General features: G+C 41.2%; 1 protein-coding gene across 2 annotated transcripts in view; it reads right to left on the bottom strand.

Moving 5' to 3' along the window:
• LOC146561782 (uncharacterized) overlaps positions 1-12,953 on the bottom strand; it is a 39,153-nt gene extending 26,200 nt beyond the window's left edge. Inside the window, exons 1-3 of one of the 2 annotated variants that reach the window (XM_085243091.1) lie at positions 12,693-12,953; positions 5,937-6,374; positions 5,644-5,846 (exon numbers count right to left, since the gene is read on the bottom strand). In XM_085243091.1, coding sequence (XP_085099217.1) covers positions 5,644-5,846; positions 5,937-6,374; positions 12,693-12,768 — 717 coding nt within the window. In that variant the 5' untranslated portion in view covers positions 12,769-12,953. Of the gene's footprint in view, positions 1-5,643; positions 6,375-12,692 lie in introns of both variants that reach the window. The other variant, XM_085243090.1, reaches the window with a different exon arrangement.
• Between the last annotated feature and the right edge of the window lie 8,295 nt (positions 12,954-21,248).

The following is a 21,248-nucleotide window of genomic DNA, read 5'->3' as shown; positions in this document are numbered from 1 at the left end:
GATAGCAAGGAGTTTATTAAACTTCACCGAAACAATCTGCAAATTTCATTACAATTTTATAAACTATCATCTTGTCTTTATTTTTAGTTAGCACCTTAAACACTTACAGCTGTAAGCTAATGATAGTTATATAAGAGCAGATGCTGCTGGTGCAATAAGCTGTACGTTTTACGTCCAATGGATTTGATTAGTTGACTAATCGCAAAAATAATCGGTGACTAGTCGACTATCAAAATAATCGTTTGTGGCAGCCCTAGTACATGCCTACATGAAGGTACAGGCCAATGAACTGTAGCGTCATGAAAAGGCAGCAACCATGAGGAGAGATAGATATATATATATATATATATATATATATATATATATATATATATATATATATATATAGCATTCATATTATGTTATGTAACACCAAATGTTCATATAAATGCTCATTTTATTTGTGACATTAATAGTAATATCCCACTCACACAAAAATATAAATTATGATACTGATATCAAAGGTTAATGCAGTATGAACATGTAAAACTTCTTTATAGAGTCTTTTGAGTCGTTTTTAATCTGTGTAAAATGGTAACAGTCAGCACAATATGCAAGCGAATGTAACAAGTGCAGCTTTTGTACAAACTAGACCTTGCACACATCCAGCACGTGTCATCACTGCTGGCTGTAGGGAATTCTGTTTGTAACAGCCATTTAACTAAAAACAGAACAGGAGATCATAGCGGCAATAAAACCGTTACAGTCTCGCCGATCACCAGGCCCTGATGGCTTACCGAACAAGTTTTATGCCGCCTTTGCTGGAAAACTAGCCCCCGTGTTAGCTACATTATATACTGACTCTCTTGCCAAAGGTGTTTTGCCTGATAGCCTAAATCAAGCTTGTATAACATTACTTCCCAAAAAAGACAAAAACCCTTTGGAATGTGGATCCTACAGGCCGATTTCACTCCTCAATTCAGACTACAAAATACTAGCGAAGGTTTTGGCCAACCAATTGGAAAATTTTTACCCAACATAATCTCTTCAGATCAGATTGGTTTTATTAAAAACTCCTTTTTTAGTATTCGTAGACTACTCAATATAATGTACACCCCCAGTCAAGCTGAAAGCCTTCTCTCCATGGATGCGGAGAAGGCTTTCCATAGAGTAGAATGGGAATATCTATTTGAGACCTTACAAAGATTTGGGTTTGGAAGTTCCTTTTTGTCCTGGGTGAAATTACTCTGTGCCTGTCCTTCAGCTATGGTACTCACTAATAACCATTATTCTAAACCGTTCCGCTTGCATCGTGGAACCCGTCAGGGCTGCCCCCCTCAGCCCGATCCTTTTCGTATTAGCTATTGAGCCGTTGGCAATAGCTATAAGAAGTAATGGTGCCATTCAAGGCATTTCGCGATATGGAACTGAGCATAAATCTCTCTATGCTGATGATCTCCTGCTGTTTGTGTCAGGCTGAGGTAACAATTCCCTCCATTCTTGAACTTTTTGATACATTTGGGCTTGTGTCAGGCTATAAATTGAATCTACACAAGAGTGAATTACTGCCTCTAAATATGCCTCTTTCCACATTAGCAAACATTACTGTTCCCTTCAAGATTGCAACGCACAGTTTTGTCTATCTAGACATAACTGTGACGAAAAACCTCAGTGATCTCTTTAAAGAAATTTTTACTAAGTTACACCTCAGTATGCAACAAGACTTGTCAAAATGGTCGCCGCTTCCTCTCTCGTCAGTTGGGAGAGTGAATGTAGTTAAAATGTCTGTATTACCCAGATATCTTTATCTGTTTCAAAGCCTCCCTATATACATTCCGAATGCTTATTTTAAGAAATTGGACTCTGTAATTACATCATACCTTTGGAACAACAAGAAACCACGTTTGCATAAAACACATCTGCAAAAGTCAAAGCAAGACGGAGGCCTGGCTCTACCGAATTTCCGTTATTATTACTGGGTCTAGTTTACGCTGTCTGACCTACTGGCTCAGCACGACTGCAGCGGACCCGTATGGCTAGATATGGAGAAGCTCTCTTCTGGTTTTTTCTTGCTATCGTCTGTCGTAGGTGCATCTATCCCGTTACCCAAAAGCCTGTCAATTGAGAATCCTGTAGTTAATAATACTATCCAGATTTGCTTTCAGTTTAGTTTACATTTTGATCTTCTGAAGATGTGCTTAGTTGGAAGCTACTGGGCTGCCTATGTTTTTTCCCCTTCAATGTCTGATGCCACATTTCAGGGCTGGCAGAGGCGAGGGCTGAGATCTTTAAAAGAACTATTCATTGATGGCACGTTTGCCTCATTTGAACAGCTGACTAATAAATACAACTTACCCCCCTCTAATTTCTTTAGGTACCTACAAATACGACACTTTCTTTCAGGCTCTATCCCAGGGTTCCCAAATAAACCCCCTAATGATGTAATGGATGACATTATGTGTTTTAACCCGGCTAAGAAAAAGGCCATATCATCAATACTTGTTCTGATTTTGCGCCTGGGTTCTTGTTCTATGTCTGCAATCAAGCGATCCTGGGAAGAGGATCTTGGAATCTGTGTTGCTGAAGCCGACTGGGGCAATGTTTTAAGTAATATTCACTCGTCCTCCATGTGTGCAAGACATTGGCTTCTGCAGTTTAAAATAGTGCACATGGTTCATCTTAGCAAATCAAAACTGGCAAAGATGTATCCCCAGATTGACCCAACGTGCGAAAGATGTAAATTGGCAGAGGCGACCTTGATCCATGTGTTTTGGTCCTGTCCCAAAATACAAAAGTTCTGGACAGATGTCTGTGGGGCTTTGTCATGCATATTTGGAATGAGAGTGTCACTCAATCCACTTTTATTTTTATTTGGGGTCAACTCCGATGGTCTGGCACTACCAGCAGGTGGTCAAAGAATTATTGTCTTCTCTACACTATTGGCAAGACGTCTAATACTTTTGAAGTGGAAGGACGCAGCCCCGCCCACAGTTTCTCATTGGGTTAAGGATGTATTATTTCATCTTAAATGAGAGAAAATTAGGTTCGTTTAGAGAGGCTCTGTAAATAAATTTAACAAAGTCTGGAAACCCTTTTTGATATTTTTTGACCAACCTGTGTTTTGACCAACACAGGTTCAGGAATGACCTTTATTTATTTATTTATTTATTTATTTATTTATCTATTTTTAATTATATTTGTTTGCTTATTTTTTCTTTCTTCTTATTCTGTATACCTTGGCTGGTGTTATTTTGCATTGTATGTTTTTCCTTTTAAACTTTTGATTACTTGACAGCGAACAGGGGTGTTGTTTGTTAGGGTGGGTTTTTATTTTTATTTTTTCCCCTCTTTTACTTTTATTTGATGCTTTGTATTTTTGTATTTCATTGTGGAAAATAATAAATATATTAAACACTAAAAGCATAACAGAACTAAACTGAAACATAGTCTTTAGCAGAATGCTTGATTGGATACTGTATGAACTGATGCTCTAACTGTAGCTGTTCAGTGACTCGGGTTCAATAAGACATTACACTGTAAAATCTTTGGGCAGTACTGTATGTGTTATGCCTGAAGATTAGTGATGTGCCATACCACTGATCTCCTTTCTGATCCGATACCGAGTAAAATTCAGGGTGGTATCGATGACACTGATCCGATACCGATACTTTGTGCAAAAACTTAATGTGTTATTGTATTTCAGATTATAGCTTCGTAATGATTGCAGGACATCAGACTGCTTGTTCTTATTGTTTAATTATGAAGAATTATCATATAGAAATAAAGAACCTGAAGCTGTGTGTCGATGCTATTTGAACACACATATGTTGTCATTTAACATGTAGATACTTACCTGGACGCTTCAACAAAAACCTTCAACATTCACACTTTCCCTCGTTCACAGCAGTGCTGTGCAGTGTTGGTCAAGTTACTTGAAAAAAGTAATCAGTAACTAATTACTGATTACTTCCCCAAAAAAGTAAACCCGTTACTTTACTGATTACTTATTTTCAAAAGTAATTAATTACTTAGTTACTTAGTTACTTTTTAAAAACACGATTTACAACCTGAACAGGTGATAAAGTGATAGATCTCTCAGCCCAATTCTACTTTTTCTGCATAATCCATCATACAAAATGTAATCAGATGGAAAAGTCTCTTTTTAAAACTTGTTTTATTAGTTTTAATCTTTTAACTTTATGCATCAAGCAAAGATTTAATTATCTGCAACATTCACTGACTGGAACAAATTTATTTAATATTTAAACCTATTTTCTGCACATTCCAGCACATAAAATAAAATATTTTTTGTGTTTACACTCAGTCTTTCAAATAGATGCAAGTAAAACACAGCAGAAAATAAATAAAGTCACAGACTCAGCGGTCCTGTTGCTCTATTTTCACCTGTAAAGCAGGAGTGAGGCAGGCGGAGGTTTACCCTGGTGCAGGTGTGCTGCGGTCAGTGGAAGAATCCGCGAGTTTCTCTGTGAGTTTCCCATTACGTCGTAGCTACTCGGTGCTTGTTGGAAGTTTAGGGGTTTTTTCACTGTAAAAAGAAGTTTTCTTCCCACGCACAGCGGACACTAATGTTTTTGTCACTTTTTATGGGATCAAACTCAAAGTAAGGTCAGTACTTCCACGCTTTAAACGCTGCACGCTCATACTCTCTCTGCACTCGATATGTGATCCATTGTTGATCTGCACACAGCTGTTGTCACCAACGGCGCACTCGCTTACGTCACTGTCATGAGACGTTCTCGCAGAAAAATCACGGTTTTAGTAACGCAGTAACGCAGCGTTCCTACGGGAAAGTAACGGTAATCTAATTACCGTTTTTGCAATAGTAATCCCTTACTTTACTTGTTACTTGAAAAAAGCAATCGGATTACAGTAATGCGTTACAAGTAAGTACAAGTACTGCCCATCTCTGGTGCTGTGCCACACTACACATTTTGGTATCGATCCAGTACCAAGTAAATACAGGGCCAGTACTGTCGATGTGACTCAGGCAGCTAAATGGGGGAGAGTAGTGTGCCACGATTAATGAGACGAATTCTCAACTAGCAAATTGTGAAACATTTTAAACAGAAACTGGGTTTTTGGAGACCTGGAATGTTTTTGTGTCTTTCAGCACACAAAAAGCTTTGGACATTTTTCATAGTGCATGTTGGAGGTTTATTTTTCCCAAAGACATAATTAACACAGTTCAGCGGGCTACACACTGAAGGATAAAAGCAATGTATCGATCCGATACCAATACTAGTGTTGGTATCGATACTATCGATATTTGGATCGATCCACCTACCTCTACTGGAGATTTGATTTAGGAAATTCTGACATGCCAGCTCATCTGGCATCTCACTATCCAGCTGCCAGGACTGGATAGCCCTGGCAGCTGGATAGCCACACCTTTGGAGTGGGAGTCGCAAGTTCAATTCCCATCCAGTAAGGGTCCTGGCTAGACCCCCCATGCTAACAAAAAAACCAAGCCCTGGAATGGCACGGTTGCGTCTGCAGCTCGGACACAAGCATTTCACTACTCTGCATGATTGTGTATGTCACATATAAAGGTTGCTTTCATCGAGAAACATCGGGGCTACATTAGTCTGCTCAGTTTGCACCCTTGTAAAGTGTGAGGACTGATCAGTGCTGCTTTTTTCTTACCTTACTTAATCTGCAGCATTCATCCATGTACTCATCCAGGCTGTCACTGGTGATACTCCTTTTAATAGGCTCGGGTTCAAAGACTTTGCTTGTCATGTCGTCACAGCTTTGTATTAAGGATTGCTCTCCAAGCCTCGTATCCTCTGAGCCGGTCCTTCCTGTCACAGCCCTGGACTCTTCAGCATCCTCACTTTGTTCAGGACCTGAAACCATGCAGTGGTTCACATCCTCACCTATGTGCAACTCTACTGTTATAGCCGAAGAAATAAGTGTATTTGAATGAATTAACAAACCATCCTGTGTATCCACTGTTGTATTTAAACTGTTATCCGCTGAGTCATTTGCCTGGTTTTTCTCAGTGCTCTTTGTATCTGCAACAAGTCTGTCAGAGAGGACGGTGGGCTCAGAGTTTAAGTTGGAGGAGTCACAGGAAGACTCTCGACTGTGCACCACAAAGCTCTGCTCAGATCCTGTTGGGGTGGATGGTGAATGAGCTCCGCTGGGAAGCTCCACTCCAGAGTCCTCTGATTCACACTTGAACAAGTTTGAGAGATGAGTATCTGACAAAATGGCAGATGGATATTTGGAGCCAGGCTTGATCTGAGGCTGCCCAGGCTTTTCATCAAGCTGAGAATTCAGCTCGGGGTGTGAGTTGTCCTGGTCAATAAAAAGCTTCATTTTTGTCAGGACAACCTCACTGTCCAGTAATGTGTTTTTACTGCCTCCTTTACCTGTTAAATAGAAAAAGAAATATGTGTCAGTTGTCATTTTTCATATTTTAGGAAGTCCTGTGATGACTGTCCTAACCATTCTCTGAGCTGTTTGAAACGGTTTGAATCCAGCGAACGCGTCTTTGAGTAAAAAGTTATTCGGTTGAAGAATGTTTGTCATCATGGTTAAAAATTTTGGGAACAGTTTCCTGGTTGAACTCCAGGGCCAAGAATCGTACTTCCTTAGACAAAGCTCTTTCTTAGCCAGACAGTCGTAGCTTTCTTCTTGTCATATACACGGTAACATGCACGCTACCTTGTCTATCATTATGTTTAAATGTTGTAAAGGAGATACTGTGGAGGAAACTACCACAAATGAGACCTTGTTAACTTTGGGAGGGGTGATATGTGTACATCTGTCACATTGTGTCTTGTACAGCAGTGCAAGTACTTGTCACCACCTGTATGATGAGGATGATATGAGGATCTTGCTGTAGATCTACAGCTGGTCACAGGGAGTACTGAGCACTTAATGTAACGTCAACATGTTGACGGCATTGGGGCCTTTTGGTCGAATATATTTCCAGAAAACAAAGGTGGATATCTTGTCAAAGCAAATGCAAAATTAAAACCTGTTTGCTTTTATCCTCTCTGAGTGGAGGAGGCAGTTCTTGCATGGGAATTTTGACGAAACTATAAACGTAAAACAATTATGAATGAAAGTAGAAGTCTTTCTTGTCTAAGCACAGAAGAAAACATGTAAAAGCAGTGTGTGTTTGTGAGAAACAGCTTCCCTCTGAAAGAAGGGACATTGTAACTGTAAACGGTGGCGGCCTGAACTGAAAGATGAATGAGACACAAGTAATTTAATAAAAACAGGATGTCAGAGGAGCAGCCACAAAACTGCTGTCGGTTATATTGGATCTAAACTATTCAAGGGCAGCTCCTTTATTACCCGCACAGCTGTCCAGTGTAAACACTAGAATACCACAATGCAGAGCGAGCTCAGGTCTGTCAGCAACTAATAAAAGATCATTACAAACTTTTAAAAGCACAGTTTCAGTTCTATGTAACATTTGGAAACCAGGCTGAAATGAGAATACATTCAAGACTTTCTGCTTTTCTACAAATCCTTCTGAGAGCCTGAGTCCAGGGATACGTTTTAGGTTTAACACAGTTGGTTTTACAAGAAGCAAAACTCAAGAGCATTTGAGCAAAGTGAGCAGATGATGAGCTCACGGCTTAAGGGAGCGATTGTCCAAGGGAGGGGCCCAATATTCTGATAAACAGCAGAGGAATGTCCAGCAGGGATGATGCAGGGGTCACGCACACATAAAAGAAGTTTAACTGGTGGACATGGCGCAGAAATTTGAATTATAACAGACATGTGATCAGAAAAGTTTAAACTGCAAATTAGAATATCACATAATTACAGAGCACGAGATGAACCTGAACGCTCACGGGAGGGAGCGCCGACTGAACACGACTAAAAGAGTCAGTGAGGTTCAGGACGTCTTTCACCAGAGGTTTCAAAGTTGACATAAATATCAGCAGTGAAATGGTGAATTTGCAGTACTGTGGTTAAGTTTAATGACTCCCTATGATTCTTTATGGTGGGCAGCCAATGACAGGTTACATCAATTATTCTTATTTATCTTGTGAATTTATTTAATTTGATGGTTTTTTATACTGGCGTTACAAATCAGCCTCACAGTGTTTGTAACATCTGCTTATGTCTTGCTGAATTCAGCCCTAAATCCACAAGAAGCAGTGAGCAGCACGTGTCAGCTGATCACAGCCTGCAGCTCACAAAACGAGTGATTATGTGACTTGTAATTCTTTTCCACACAGTGCACTGCTACACCTGATCTTAGGGTTCATGCCAAATCCTATTTTAACACATCCTGGCTACTGTTGTTGGTTTTAAATACACAGCATACAGAGCTGAGCTCATACTGCTGTTAGAACTAAATTATATGTAGCCTGAAAGACAGCACTATACTTGCTTTTAAAGATTGTTACTTTGAGCACATGATAACTATTCGAGGAAATACAGATGAGATTATCAGTACTCTTACAAAATGAGCAGAACATTACATTTAGAAAGCTACACCAGGTATCAGCGTTCTTCATCAACACAAGGTTATAATAACCATATCTGAAATAATGTGAACATTTTACTGTATTCTAATAGCATCTCACAAAGTGCTGAAGGTAGGCTGAGCAGCAGTTATTATATGATGCTACTCTTCTGTCTCTTTGCCCTCACTCTCTGACCACTCACAAGTTTCCCTTCAGTTGAATTAAAGGTTTTGTTCATTTATTGCATTAACCCAGAGTTAGCCAGCACCCATGCTTCTCCTTGGAGAAGAGGAGGCAGGTCCACACGTGTCCATTAGGCGAGGCTGCTTTGTTATCAGTTGCAACTCCTTTGCAGAGTTTACTTGTCAAAGCCAAATAGCAGCTGATGTGTTTTCAGTGACAGAAGAGCCCACGAATTTATTTCCATAAAGAAATAACAGAAAAGACAAAACCATCAGAGCGATTAAACTATGTACAGCAGCTCGTCTCAATAATCCTGCACCCCTGTTCATGTTCATGCCTGCACACAAAAATGGGCGAGTGCAATTACACACTAAAGCCACGTCGGCCATGTGAACAGACTTCTGGCCATTGTGATCCAATCGCCGTCCATCCCTAAAGCGCTCTCTGTGCAGTAACTGTCAGCTGGACAGGTGTCGCCGTGATCCAGCTGTCCTCATCCTGGCCAAACAACACAAACAGGTATTTTATCCTGTAATTTACAGCAGTCTCTGTCCTAGTGTCTGTGCTTTCTAAACCCAGCAACATATTATTACAGACAGTCCACCAACGCTGCCCCCACCCAAATTCATTCTAAAGCTCGTCTCTGTACGAAGACGTCCTTCAGCTGTTTCCCTCATATTTATTCACGTTCCACTGAGTTTTCAATCAAGCGAGTACTTAAAAAGTCTGAGTTGAGGACTAATGCTGTTAAAGTAGAGTAAGCAGAGTGCCCTGTTGCCTTGTCCTGATGCCTAAGCGTTCACACCTTAATAACAAAGCTCTGAGCCGCCTGGAAGGCAGAGGGAAACATCCTGTCTCCGCACGCGCACTGTGTGATGATAAAATGTATGTCGCTGGATTCAAGTGCACCCAAGTGGTATCAAGACCTCAGTTAATGTTGCATTGTGAGTATGGTTTAATGATTATTATTAACAGTTGGGTGATGGTGCTCTTATGGACTTTGTAACAGCCGTTATGGTGTGGTGTCCCTTTAAGACACCCAAGTCGAGGGTTGATGGTGTTATCAGTGTGTGCCACTGCTCTCTCGCTTTCTCTCTCTGTGATTATGAGGACACGTGCCTTCACGCTCGTGCTTAACGAGGGACGGACTTATGTTTTCTTTTCCAGACCCTTTTTTTTGTTTTGTTTGCAGCGCTTGGGTTGTATGAACGCTGGGCATTTTGTTGTTGAGCCGCAGCCGTTCAGCCGGGCTTTTATACGGTTGCTGAAGAATTAGCAACCGTATTAAATATTAAAGAACCACCGTGGATTACTGATACCAGTGTGGGTGTGTATCCTTCCGCCTAGCCTGCTAGGTGTTTTGCCGCCTCTTCTCAACCACACAACACAACCCAACGTTACAACTTACATGTTTGCAAAATGAATTTCCTCAAAAAAATAACAAAAACTTTGGCATCTCAGAATCATTTGTTTTATTACGATAACAAATAAAGTTGTCCAGGTTGTGTTTAATCTGCAGCTTTTCCAAACTGTAATAATAATAATACAAATGCTTAATGTGAGCAGTTGTCTGGAAATCATTTTAAGCAGCTCTGGTGACATCAGATGTTTTTTGTCTGCTGGACATTTTTCAACCAATAATAATGCTGATATGATAATAACCTCAGTTGTTTCTTTCATTTGTGATGCCAGTAACCAGGTGAGGAAGCTAAACTGTGATATTTATTGGGTAAAGGCTATGTTACTTAAAGTTTCCAGTAAAAATGATTTTTAAAATAAAGATAATATTTATTTCTAAATAAAAAAAACATGACAAAAGTATACTGTATGTGTGCAACATGCTGAATAAGCAAAAGTATCATAAATGGAAGAAATACAAACTGTGAATGTGGCTCCAAAGACGATCATCATACACCCTTAAGTGAAGCACTTTTTCTTCCCATGAAATCACCTTCAAACTGCACACGCTCTTATAAAAGGTGGTTTTCCAGAGCCCTTTACTTTTCTTATAGATGTGGACTAAACCTTCTGGTTTGTGCCCTCTGGCTGTCTCTTAATGCAGAGAACGACATTTACAACACAGAACACATATGGAAAGCCTTTGGGCTTAGGTGTTGGTTTAGTTGGCCTCTGACAACACGAGGTCATAAACAGGCTGCGACAGGCCTGCTATTTTTACAGCCCTGCTGTGGTGTGTGTTTGTCAGGGTCACTGTGGGTGGTTAAACTGACCACTTATCATCTGGAGCTGCAGAAGAAGAGGCTTAGGTGGAGCAGCCAAGCATTTTTTGTTGTTTTAGGAAGGCTGGTCTTCTGTATGGAAGCCCGTTTCCGCCACTAAATAAAAACAAAACAGCTAGTTTCGACTTATTAACTCGAAATTTTGAGTTATTTTCTCAAAATGTCGAGTTAGCTCTGCCAGTCAAAAATATACGTGAATGAGGTCGCTTTCTTGTTACCCGGAAGCATATGGCGCAGAGGAGCGCGCACTCAAAAACGGATCCCAACAAATTGGCGCTTTGGCGAGTACGTTTGCTGATAGTAACACCGTGTGATTCAGCTAATAACAGGGATTTCATCATTTGTGAAGCCAGGCTGAAAACACTCAGCAATCTGTGCGACTGGATGTAATACAGCTTAGCTGTAGCATTTGTAGCTGAGGCTTCAGCTTCTGGGTAACGAGGAAATGACGTCATTCACGTAGATTACTGATTGGCAGCGCTAACTCGAAATTTCGAGTTGCTTTTCTCAAAATTTTGAGTTAATAAATCAAAATTTCGAGTTAATATGTCGAAATTTTGAGAAAATACTCGAAATTTCGAGTTGCTTTTCTCAAAATTTTGAGTTAATAAATCGAAATTTCGAGTTAATATGTCGAAATTTTGAGAAAATAACTCGAAATTTTGAGTTATGGATCCTTTTTTTGTTTTTAGTGGTGGAAACGGGCTTCCATACTTCTGGGCTTAGAGCCAAGGTGGTGGAATATTATCAGTGTGTTTTTGTCTACGAGACATCCATCAGGTCTAATTTGATGCTTCCTGTTAGGGACGTGGAGAAGTCATCAAATTCTAGTCTGGATCAATTTGATGAAAACTAGTGATTGTCTTTAGTCATTAAATCTTGGTGAAACTGTTTATTCTGAATAAATTATGACAAATAAGCAGTTTTTTCCTGGATTTGTTCAACCGACTAAAGTATCACAAACAAAAACAAGGAAACTGACATTGCCTTTATATTTTATGTACACAGAACAGATGACAAAGTAAGTCAAGCATCGAGCCCTTCAGTCCTTCCCAGCTCATCGGTCATTACTGGCCTGGGACCGAAAACAGCATCCCCAGTCATAGCCCTTTCTTATTTTCTAAAGCAATGTTGTTTTCAATAGAACATTTCTAAATGTGTTGTCTTATTATTGCAGTTAGATTTGAGTACTAAAAAGAATATTTGCATAACAAAGTTTCACAACAGGAATTCCACTGCAGTTTATCTGCAGTCAAACATAAAATAAATCCGATGAGCCCTGCCGTGAGGGCAGGAAATCAAGCTAGTAGCATATGTTTGCACCTGCCTCCTACACTGAGCTTACATTGAAACAGAAGGCACAGCTGGGGCCCCTGTTATGTTTTCCACTGCTTCCTGACCACGGTGCCATCCATCCGTGCTACTCGGTCTTCTTTATCAAAGTCAGTGGGGCCCCATCTTATCAAAAACCATTAAGATAAGACAAGAATGTGCAGGAGCACGGTAACTCGAGTCAGAACTGCTTCTATTAGTCTCTCCCATTCTTGGTGCTGTCTTTGTGTTGATGAAATTAGTGGCTGTCCTTTAACTGGTGATTAAATGGTTACAAACTGAAAGCTTGCTAGTAGTTGCACAAGTACCACAAACAAAAGCATGGAAACTGACATCAGCTTTTAATTTTATAGAACAATAACTCTCACATGCTGCTCAAGATTCAAAACACTGAAGAACAAGAACAGCTGAGAAACAAAAGTCACGGACATCACTGTGCAAACGACGACGGAGCCATTTCCAAGGCTTCAGGACTTTATGAGAGGAAAAAAGGAGACTTTACCTTTCCTCCAAGGGGCCATGATGGAAAATGACTTCTGCCAGCTGATGACAAGTGCAGCCTTTTTTTTCACACTCATCTCGTCGTAGCAAAATTTGAATTCCAGAAAACTTAAATGTGAGTTTCAGAGAGGAAAGATGAAAGAAAAGGTCCTTAGAGATTCTTCATGATGTATTCTGCCTTGAAGATCAGCTGTGGGAAAGGTGTCTGTTGTTGGAGGAGCTTGCATAGAGGCTGCCCTCGATAGCGGAGTCATGATTCCTGTGTCCCTTTGCTGTGGTGCTTGAGTAAAAGCAGCTCCCAGGCTGAGGAGGGGCTGGGCTCAGGCAGCAGTGTTCACAGTCAGGAGGAGGAGAATGGCCACGAGACATCGACTACAAAGCAATGTTCGATGAGTGAAGTGCTGCCAGTATGTACACAGCTTAGTAACAAAAACAAATATGAGAAATGAGAAGTGTTTATCTGGTAGTGCAGTCGTACTCTCATTACGTTCTTTTCTCAGTAGGCAATGGATGAAAGTTAATTACTTCAATTTTGCAATGTAAAAATTGTAACTTGTTTCCTTTAAAGGAGTCCAACAATAAAACACGTTAGTTTAGACTGTGGAGGCTGTTTCTCCCAATCACAGCCTAGATCACACGATCCCCCCAGGAGGACGATATAGTCCCCACAAGGGAGTCCAGGATTATATATTAACTTATATAAGCCCTTTTAATACGCTTAAAGAACCAATTAAATCATCATTCTATGTGCATTTTTTCAATTCAATTTTATTTATATTGCGCCAAATCACAACAACAGTGGCCTCAAGGCGCTTGCATCCATTCACTTTCCTATTTCTGTGCCCTCGAGCGTCCCACACAGCAACTATAAAACAGCTCTGCTGATTGATGTTAACATCCATGTAGATGCTGACGATGACAGACTCAACCTTAATTAGTTAGACTCAGTTTGCTTTTTTCAAAATGTAGTCCAAAACAGTTCTTGAATAATTAATAATGCAGATGCTGCCTGTGGCTGCAGACAGTACTCAGAGGCACTTTTCATTATCTGTAGGGATTTTAATCACGTCTCACTGGACTCCACTTTGCCTGCTTCCACCAGTTTGTGAACTGTCCACTAGGAATAACAGGACAACTGATCTACTGCATGCTAATGTAAGGGATGCATACGGAGTCACACCTCTACCCCCACTCTGAAAGGCAGACCATAACGTTGTTTAGCTACAGTACACCCCTCTGCTTCACCACACTGTGTCGGGAAATGCAGACAGACTGCTTTCAATCCGCTGACAGAGGAGACCTCATCCACACAGATATTCATGTAGTCAGTCAGACAGCCGGCGATCCCTTCATTGTCCTTATCAGTGGATCCAGCAGCATGTTTTTCTAATAAAAACTACAGGTGGTGAAGGGTGTCCTCAACAGGAAGAAGGTGACCTTCAGAATAAAGGACAGGTCAATTATCAAGTCAGCGGTAGGTGAAGCAGTGCCTGCAGGTGGCACTACAGGACACGTGGAGGAGAGGCTACCTGGATCGGCAGCCATCTCACGGAAAGACCCCACTATATCAGGCTGCAGGATATCAGCAGCACTGGTGCACCTCGGGTCACGGTGCTGGCCCCTCTTCTCTTCACCTTATACACTTCAGACTTCTGCTCAGTGATGTGTCAGAAATTTGCAGATGACACAGGCATCATGGGGTGTGTTAGGAATGGCAGAGACGATGAGAACAGAAATCTGGTGAGCGACTTTGTCTGGAGCCAGAGGAGCCTCCTACAGCTCAACACCTCAAAGAACAGGGAGTTTATCGTAAACTACGGGAAGTCCAGACCATGCCAATGACCAGTCCTTTTTTAGTTTTTATTCGTCCTATATTGTTTGAGTGTGTGACTATGAAAATGCCTGTGTTTCTGTCACAAATGTGCTTGATAATGAGGGTGGGAAGCTGCAGCAATGCCCCCAGAAGCGTGGGGGCAGACAGAGGTGGGGACACGGCAGTCTTCTTGTTGCATGTTGAAGCTCGACTTGGAACCTCGTTAAGATCCAACCATGCAAAATATGATTTTATTTATTTATTTATTTTTTACCATTTTTCAAGTACTCTTAAACTTTTGATCAGGACTTTATTAGGTTCTGAAGTTTGGAGTTAATGCAAGGAATCGAGAAGAACACTCATTTTGCAGGTGGAGGCCGTGAGGCTCTGGGGAGGGCAACTGAGGGAGTGTCTGGGAATGTGGTTCCAACCTGGTTTTCCTGATAATACAGAGGAGGCAGGAGGACAGGCAGATTAAAGCGGTGAACAGTTTTGATTCTGAGGAGTGGGTTACAGAGACATGCCAAAGAGACCAGCGTCCAGGTAACTGAGCTGCAGGGGAGTGAAGCAGTGACTTAAGTGAGGTAAGTGAGATGGGTGACAAACTGGCAGAGAATAGATGACTGCGCTGGTCTTAAATACAGACTTGCTGACTGTTGTCAGTGGATGACAGGTGAGTATGGTAGGTGAGGAACCAGGGCTCCACAAGTAAACACAGGAAGGCAGTGGAAAAACACCAGATGCCCACTGTGATCCTAAAAAGTTGTGTAGATTAGAGAAATCCAAATGAAATTCAAACTTGTTTACCCAGTTTTTCTTTTCAAAGTCAATAAACGTGTGTGCTGTGCGATCATTCCACCCTGAAAAAAGAACCTTTCAGAGAAATCATTTAAAGCACAAAATAATCTTTGCTCATTCTGACCACAAATTTCACCTAAAAAAGATCACAAGACTGAAGACAGGAACTGGTATAACCCAAGTCAGAGTGGTCACAGGGAGGGAGCAATCAAAACATTTTAACAACCTTCCAGTATGACGCTCCCTATCACTTGCTCTAGTTGCTCTAAATTGGGTTATCCATGCGTAATCAGCTTGTAAGACCTTTTATGTCCATCCACTAATTGTCAGAGTTACCCTGAGGAAATCACTCTTATCTCATTTGTCAGATACGATCACGGATGTTGGCTCTTTCCTTTCGCCCTCCAAACGTCAGAAGGAAAAGCACTGAAGAAACAACATTAACCGTGACGGGACTCTCATCACAGTTGAAGTTCACACATGCGTGTGTGTGTGTGTGTGTGTGTGTGTGTGTGTGTGTGTGTGTGTGTGTGTTTATTAGGCCTAGCTCTAGAAAGGTATATTGGTTGGTTAATACATCAGTGTACCAAAACTATTCTAAGGCAGTGTGTGACAGCTGCAAACCTTTATTAAGACTAATAAGTGTTGAGACTGAGAGTGTTACTGTAGTGTTACTGTAGTGTTACTGTAGTGTTACTGTAGTGACTGCATGAGGATCATGAGCTAGTTTTCCAGGGTAGGGGAACTGACCTGTTAAGTGCTACTGAATGGGATCAATTTTTGTTTTTTTTTACTTTGGTTATTGGCTCTAACAGGAACTGTGAAATTTCTAGCAGGAAAACTGATTGCACTGTGCAAGGTAGTAAACAGCTGTTTTTCCATGATATGACCTTCAATGCACATATTAAACAAATATGACTGCTTTCTTTCATTTGCTCAACATTGCTAAGCTTTGCATATTCTATTGTATTGAGTTACAGTAAAATTATTCTTTTGACTTAGGTAACCATACACCTTTTAGGTGGCTGTAGTTCAGGCGGTAGACTAAGTCAGCTACTAACCAGAAGGTTAGCGGTTCGATCCCAGGCTCCACCAGTCTGCATGCCAAATATCCTTGGGCAAGATCCTAATCCCATGTTGCTCTCCGATGCATCCATCAGAGTCTGGAAGTCAGTTTAGAATTAGTCGTTCAGCGCTTTGAGTGCTTAGATTAGAAAAGAGCCATATAAGAACCAGACCATTTGCCATGTTACACAACATAAAGTCAAACTCACTCCAAACTGCAGATACTACATTAGCCTGTAATTAACACCGAAGAAAGTTCTACAGTTTGCTTCATTTTAGACAACTCTCAGTCTTGGGTTTTCCAGGTAAGACAAATCCCAGAAGGCTGATACTATTCATCTGGATGTGAGAAATATCCATCAGTAATGAGGGACGTTTGAAAGTAACATGTAAAGGAGATGAGCTTGGCTGGTTGTCAAACTGGGTGCATGGAGCCATTGCAGGGTTTCAGCAGATGATCAGGATACAAATATGCTGTTAAATGCTGTAAAAAAATGTAATGCTTGATGTCATGATATGGTACAGGGAAAACCAAAAACAAGCCAAAAAACACTGCTGATAAGTTTATTTCTCCAAGTGTCTTTATTAATCTCCTTTCCTAGATAAATAAAATTGTGGCGTCAGTGTGTATGAATTCTGTTCAGTTTCTAACGGAGGATATTACGGAAGAGGATTAGGGCCACTGAAAAAAAAAGTGGGTCTTTTTTTCTTCTTTTCCAGAATTCTGAGACAAAAGTCAGAAAAAAAGACCCACTTTTTTTTCGGTGGCCCTAATCCTCTTCCATAGGGTATGCTAGGGAAAAGTCTGAAAATCACTAGGCCGGAGTGAGAGCGTTACAATAGCTTGCTGTAACGGCTGGATTTACAGTGAGGAAGACCAAGACACAGTATGGCGGAAACAAGAGGCATTTATTTGCCTGTATAGCTCTAAGGCAGTTACTTGCATGTCGAGCTTTCTTAAATAAATAAATAAATAAAATTTTGTTTATATAGCACCTTTCTAGACAGAATCACAAAGTGCTGCACATAAGATAACAAATAATAAAAGGGTAAAACAGACAATATAAGCACAACACTCACTCACATCCAATAACAGCTGGCAGCCTTAAATACTCTCAGCTGTTAAGGACTAAACAGACAAACATTTGCACCCTGGAGAGCACACAGGAAAGACAGGCGAGCAATCACATCTCAACATCTCAACCAATTCTTTGCACCACCTTTACCTCTTTGCACACACGTTACTTTAATTCTTTAATTCTTTCCTCCTCACAGACAACCACAACATTTCTTAATGTGGAGCAGCTGGAGGACCTGGAAAAAGGCTACTTGCTAATTATTAAAATACTCAATAAATAATTAAACCTCTTGTGTGCAAATGTTATTAATGTGAAAATCTATACCTAAAGTGCGATGCTAAATAAAGTGCTAGTTAAAGTGCTTTTAATAAAGTGCAAAAGTGTTCCTAAAGTGCTGCACAATACTAGAAAGGCAGTCCTCTTCCTTACACAAGCTTGTTTCATCTGCCCTCTGCTGGAGAGTTAAAGGACCTGCGGTCTCAGTGTGACACACGTGTTAATCCTTATGAACTAATGCAGCGGTTCTCAAATTTTTCACAATGAGTAACACCTCATAAAATATATGGCTCTTGAAGTACCAGCCTTATGACCGACATTAAAGAACAGTAATATTTAACACCACATACAGTTTACATGAGACAATTTTATTCCTTATGTGAATGTTATTTATTTTAACTGTCATAAACAGGATGTGACGGTGATAATAATAACATCTGTACTGCATTACAACATTCACAGCTCCAATCTTTAAGTGATGACCTGATGAATCCTGCTTCCAAATTACTCTGTTTATTAAGGTGTTTTGTTTTTAACATGTTTTAATGTTTTGTATCTTGTTCTATTTAATCTGAACAAGCCGCTAAAAACAGTGATCATTGTTGTCCTCTCTCGTTTTTTATTATCACTATGCCCAGCCCATGCAGCAGTATATGAATGACTGACCTCGTATTGTGGATGGATTATCTCAGTTGTTCTCCTGGCTGAAGTTTGGTCCTTTTACAGCATCCTGCCATGCGACTGCATTTGTCTCTAACCATCAGGAACCTTCACGTTAACTTTTATCGAGTGCAAAAAGTTAGCGTTCATCCTCCAGCTTCACTGTTATGCTAACCATAGCTGTGCAGCCAGCCACCATGCAGCACATCATTATATACCAGCTGGCCCAACTTCAGTAACCCTACAAACGTCACTGCTGTTTAGTTTTCTGTGGCAGTTAAGCTGCTGGATTTTTGGCTTCACGACCCTCCTTCGCGGTTCGTGCACGTTGGAGCTCCGTTTGCTCTTTGTGGCATTTCAGCCGACTACACAAAATGCCATCATGTGGTGACCTTGCTGGATCCGCTGCTCACCCACTGTGTGATGACCCTGCTCTGGGATCCCTCCACCAAATGAAAGAAGGAAATGCACCGCTCTCAAGGCGCTGCTGCTGCAGCACCACTCCTTCTCCCACGCAGAGCAGGCCGAGAAACTCCTCTCTCTCTCGGGCCTGGGTGGTGGTACCACTCTCCAGATCATGGAGAGCACGCTGTCCTTGCTAGGAACAGATGACGGTGGATTCCTCTTCACTGACCTCTTCCTCCGACAGCTGCCGGTGCGAGCTGGCCTATACTATGGCCACAAGTTTGCATCTGATTCAGAATACTTCCCTTATTATTTATTCCTAGTGCAATAACAATAAAGTGATAAGAATAAAAAATAATGTTTAGATCTGCTCTCTGTAGGACGGCTTCCGTTGACGTCTCCTGATGTGTACAACATGTTATTACAAACAGCTACTTTCAGTGCTTTTGATGTTTATGTAGCGTCTTTCTCTCCAAGGTTCTTTCTGAGCTAACTTCTATAATTACTTCCTCCAAAGCATCAACGTGTCTTTTAGACCCCATTCCTTCAAAGACTGCTCAGAGAAGTCCTGCCATTAATTAATGCTTCAATCTGAAATGTGATCAACCTACCTCTAATAATCAACTACGTACCACCGCCTTTAAGCTGGTCATCGTTAACAATTATTTACCTCACCTGGCTAATTATAGGCCAGTCTCAAAAAATTCCTTTTGTCTCAAAAATTCTTGAAAGAGTCGTTGTCATATAGCTAACTGATCATCTGCAGAGAAATGGCTGATCTTAACACCTGGATAACCTCTAATTTTCCTTCTAATAGGCCTAGGCTGCAGACCCTTCAGTACAATAACCTCAGTTTGATCTGAATTTAAAAGCAGAGAATTAGAGGCATCCAGGTCTGTATGTCTTTAAGGCATTCCTGCAGTTTCACTAATGGATGTGTGTTATCTGGCTTCATGGATAGCAATTTAAGGAGAACATGTGGCTAAACATGTCATTCCTGGTCTGACTGGGGAGGGGTCCAGAGAAAAATGTTTTGGCAAAGTTACACAGCAATTCAATATTGATTTTATTGACCTCCGACTGGTGTAACCGGGTGTCATTACTGCTGATGTGAACTATAATTTTACTGAATTTATATTTACTTTTAGCCAGCAGTTTTAAATTTCCCTCAATGTCGCCTGCTCTGGAAGACAACTGACTATGGTTTCTGGTGTCTCTAACCTCACGTCTCAGAACAGAATCGCCAGTTACCAGAGTTTGATCCCCGGCGGGCGTGTCGCTGAGTGGGGAAAAGCAGTTAGACACATGAAGAGCCATCCTGTTTCCACGGCTGCTCAGGACAGTCTGCCAGGGGACAGCTAGCGGGGCCTACGCTACCTTTGGCTGCACCGGCTACAACAGGTCCCTGGCTGGCTACGGGTTTTTCAAGGCTATTCTGTGATCCTGGCCTCAGGAGGTGAAAATATGCTACATTTATTACAAGTATCAGTATTGCTAAAGGAGGCTGCTAGCAAGTGGGTTATGAGATAAGCTAAGCTAGCGAAACCCTAAAGCAGGAGTAGGTTGAGACTGTGAATATAAATTAGTGAGTACACAGAGTGTACTCACTAAGAACGTCTTGATGCATAGTGTAATCGTCACTCTGTGTACTCACTAATTTATATTCACAGTCTCAACCTACTCCTGCTTTAGGGTTGCATCAAGAACGTCTTGATGCATGCTCAGTCATCCAGGTAAGTAATTGGGGTATTGAATAAGAAGTCACCTTTAAGCTTTTAATTAAATTGCTACGCAGATAAGCTATACAAACACATCACTATGTGTTGGAACAGGAAGTGATATTCTACTGCAGAGAACGCGAACACCACCCAAAGGGACCATTTAGAGCAGGGGTGTCAAACTCCAGGCCTCGAGGGCCGGTGTCCTGCAGGTTTTAGATCTCACTCTGGGTCAACACACCTGAATCAAGTGATCAGTTCATTACCAGGCCTCTGGAGAACTTAAAGACATGTTGAGGAGGTCATTTAGCCATTTAAATCAGCTGTGTTGGATCAAGGACACATCTAAAACCTGAGGGACACCGGCCCTCAAGGCCTGCAGTTTGACACCTGTGATTTAGAGGCAGCAGCCAACCAAGAGAGTGTTTGTCTCGGAGTACCTGTGTGTGTGTGAGCGCACTTATGATCATAAGATTTCTCCATGAAAGTGTCTAATAGTGGGTATGGGGAGCCATATCCCTGCCCCCCAGGTCATGAGGCATGCATGGAGGAGACCCGGGCCCCAGAAATCCAGAGGCCCTGCAGAGCACCCAACGAGGACCACCACAGGAACAACCATGTTAAAATGAAAACTATTCTTAGGCTTTTATGTCTTCTGTCCTCCTTCTCTTCACTGGTTGCAGCAGATGGGTGTGCTTTCCTGAGTCTGAAGAGCGTTCTCTTCCTGACCCAAGTGCTGCTCA

The sequence above is a fragment of the Mchenga conophoros genome, linkage group LG13, assembly GCF_057382185.1.
Source record: "Mchenga conophoros isolate Kocher_MC1m ecotype Shallow Benthic linkage group LG13, M_conophoros_male_GT1.1, whole genome shotgun sequence".
In the NCBI taxonomy this organism is placed as follows: Eukaryota; Metazoa; Chordata; class Actinopteri; order Cichliformes; family Cichlidae; genus Mchenga; species Mchenga conophoros.
This window is presented reverse-complemented; position numbering and strand designations above follow the sequence as displayed.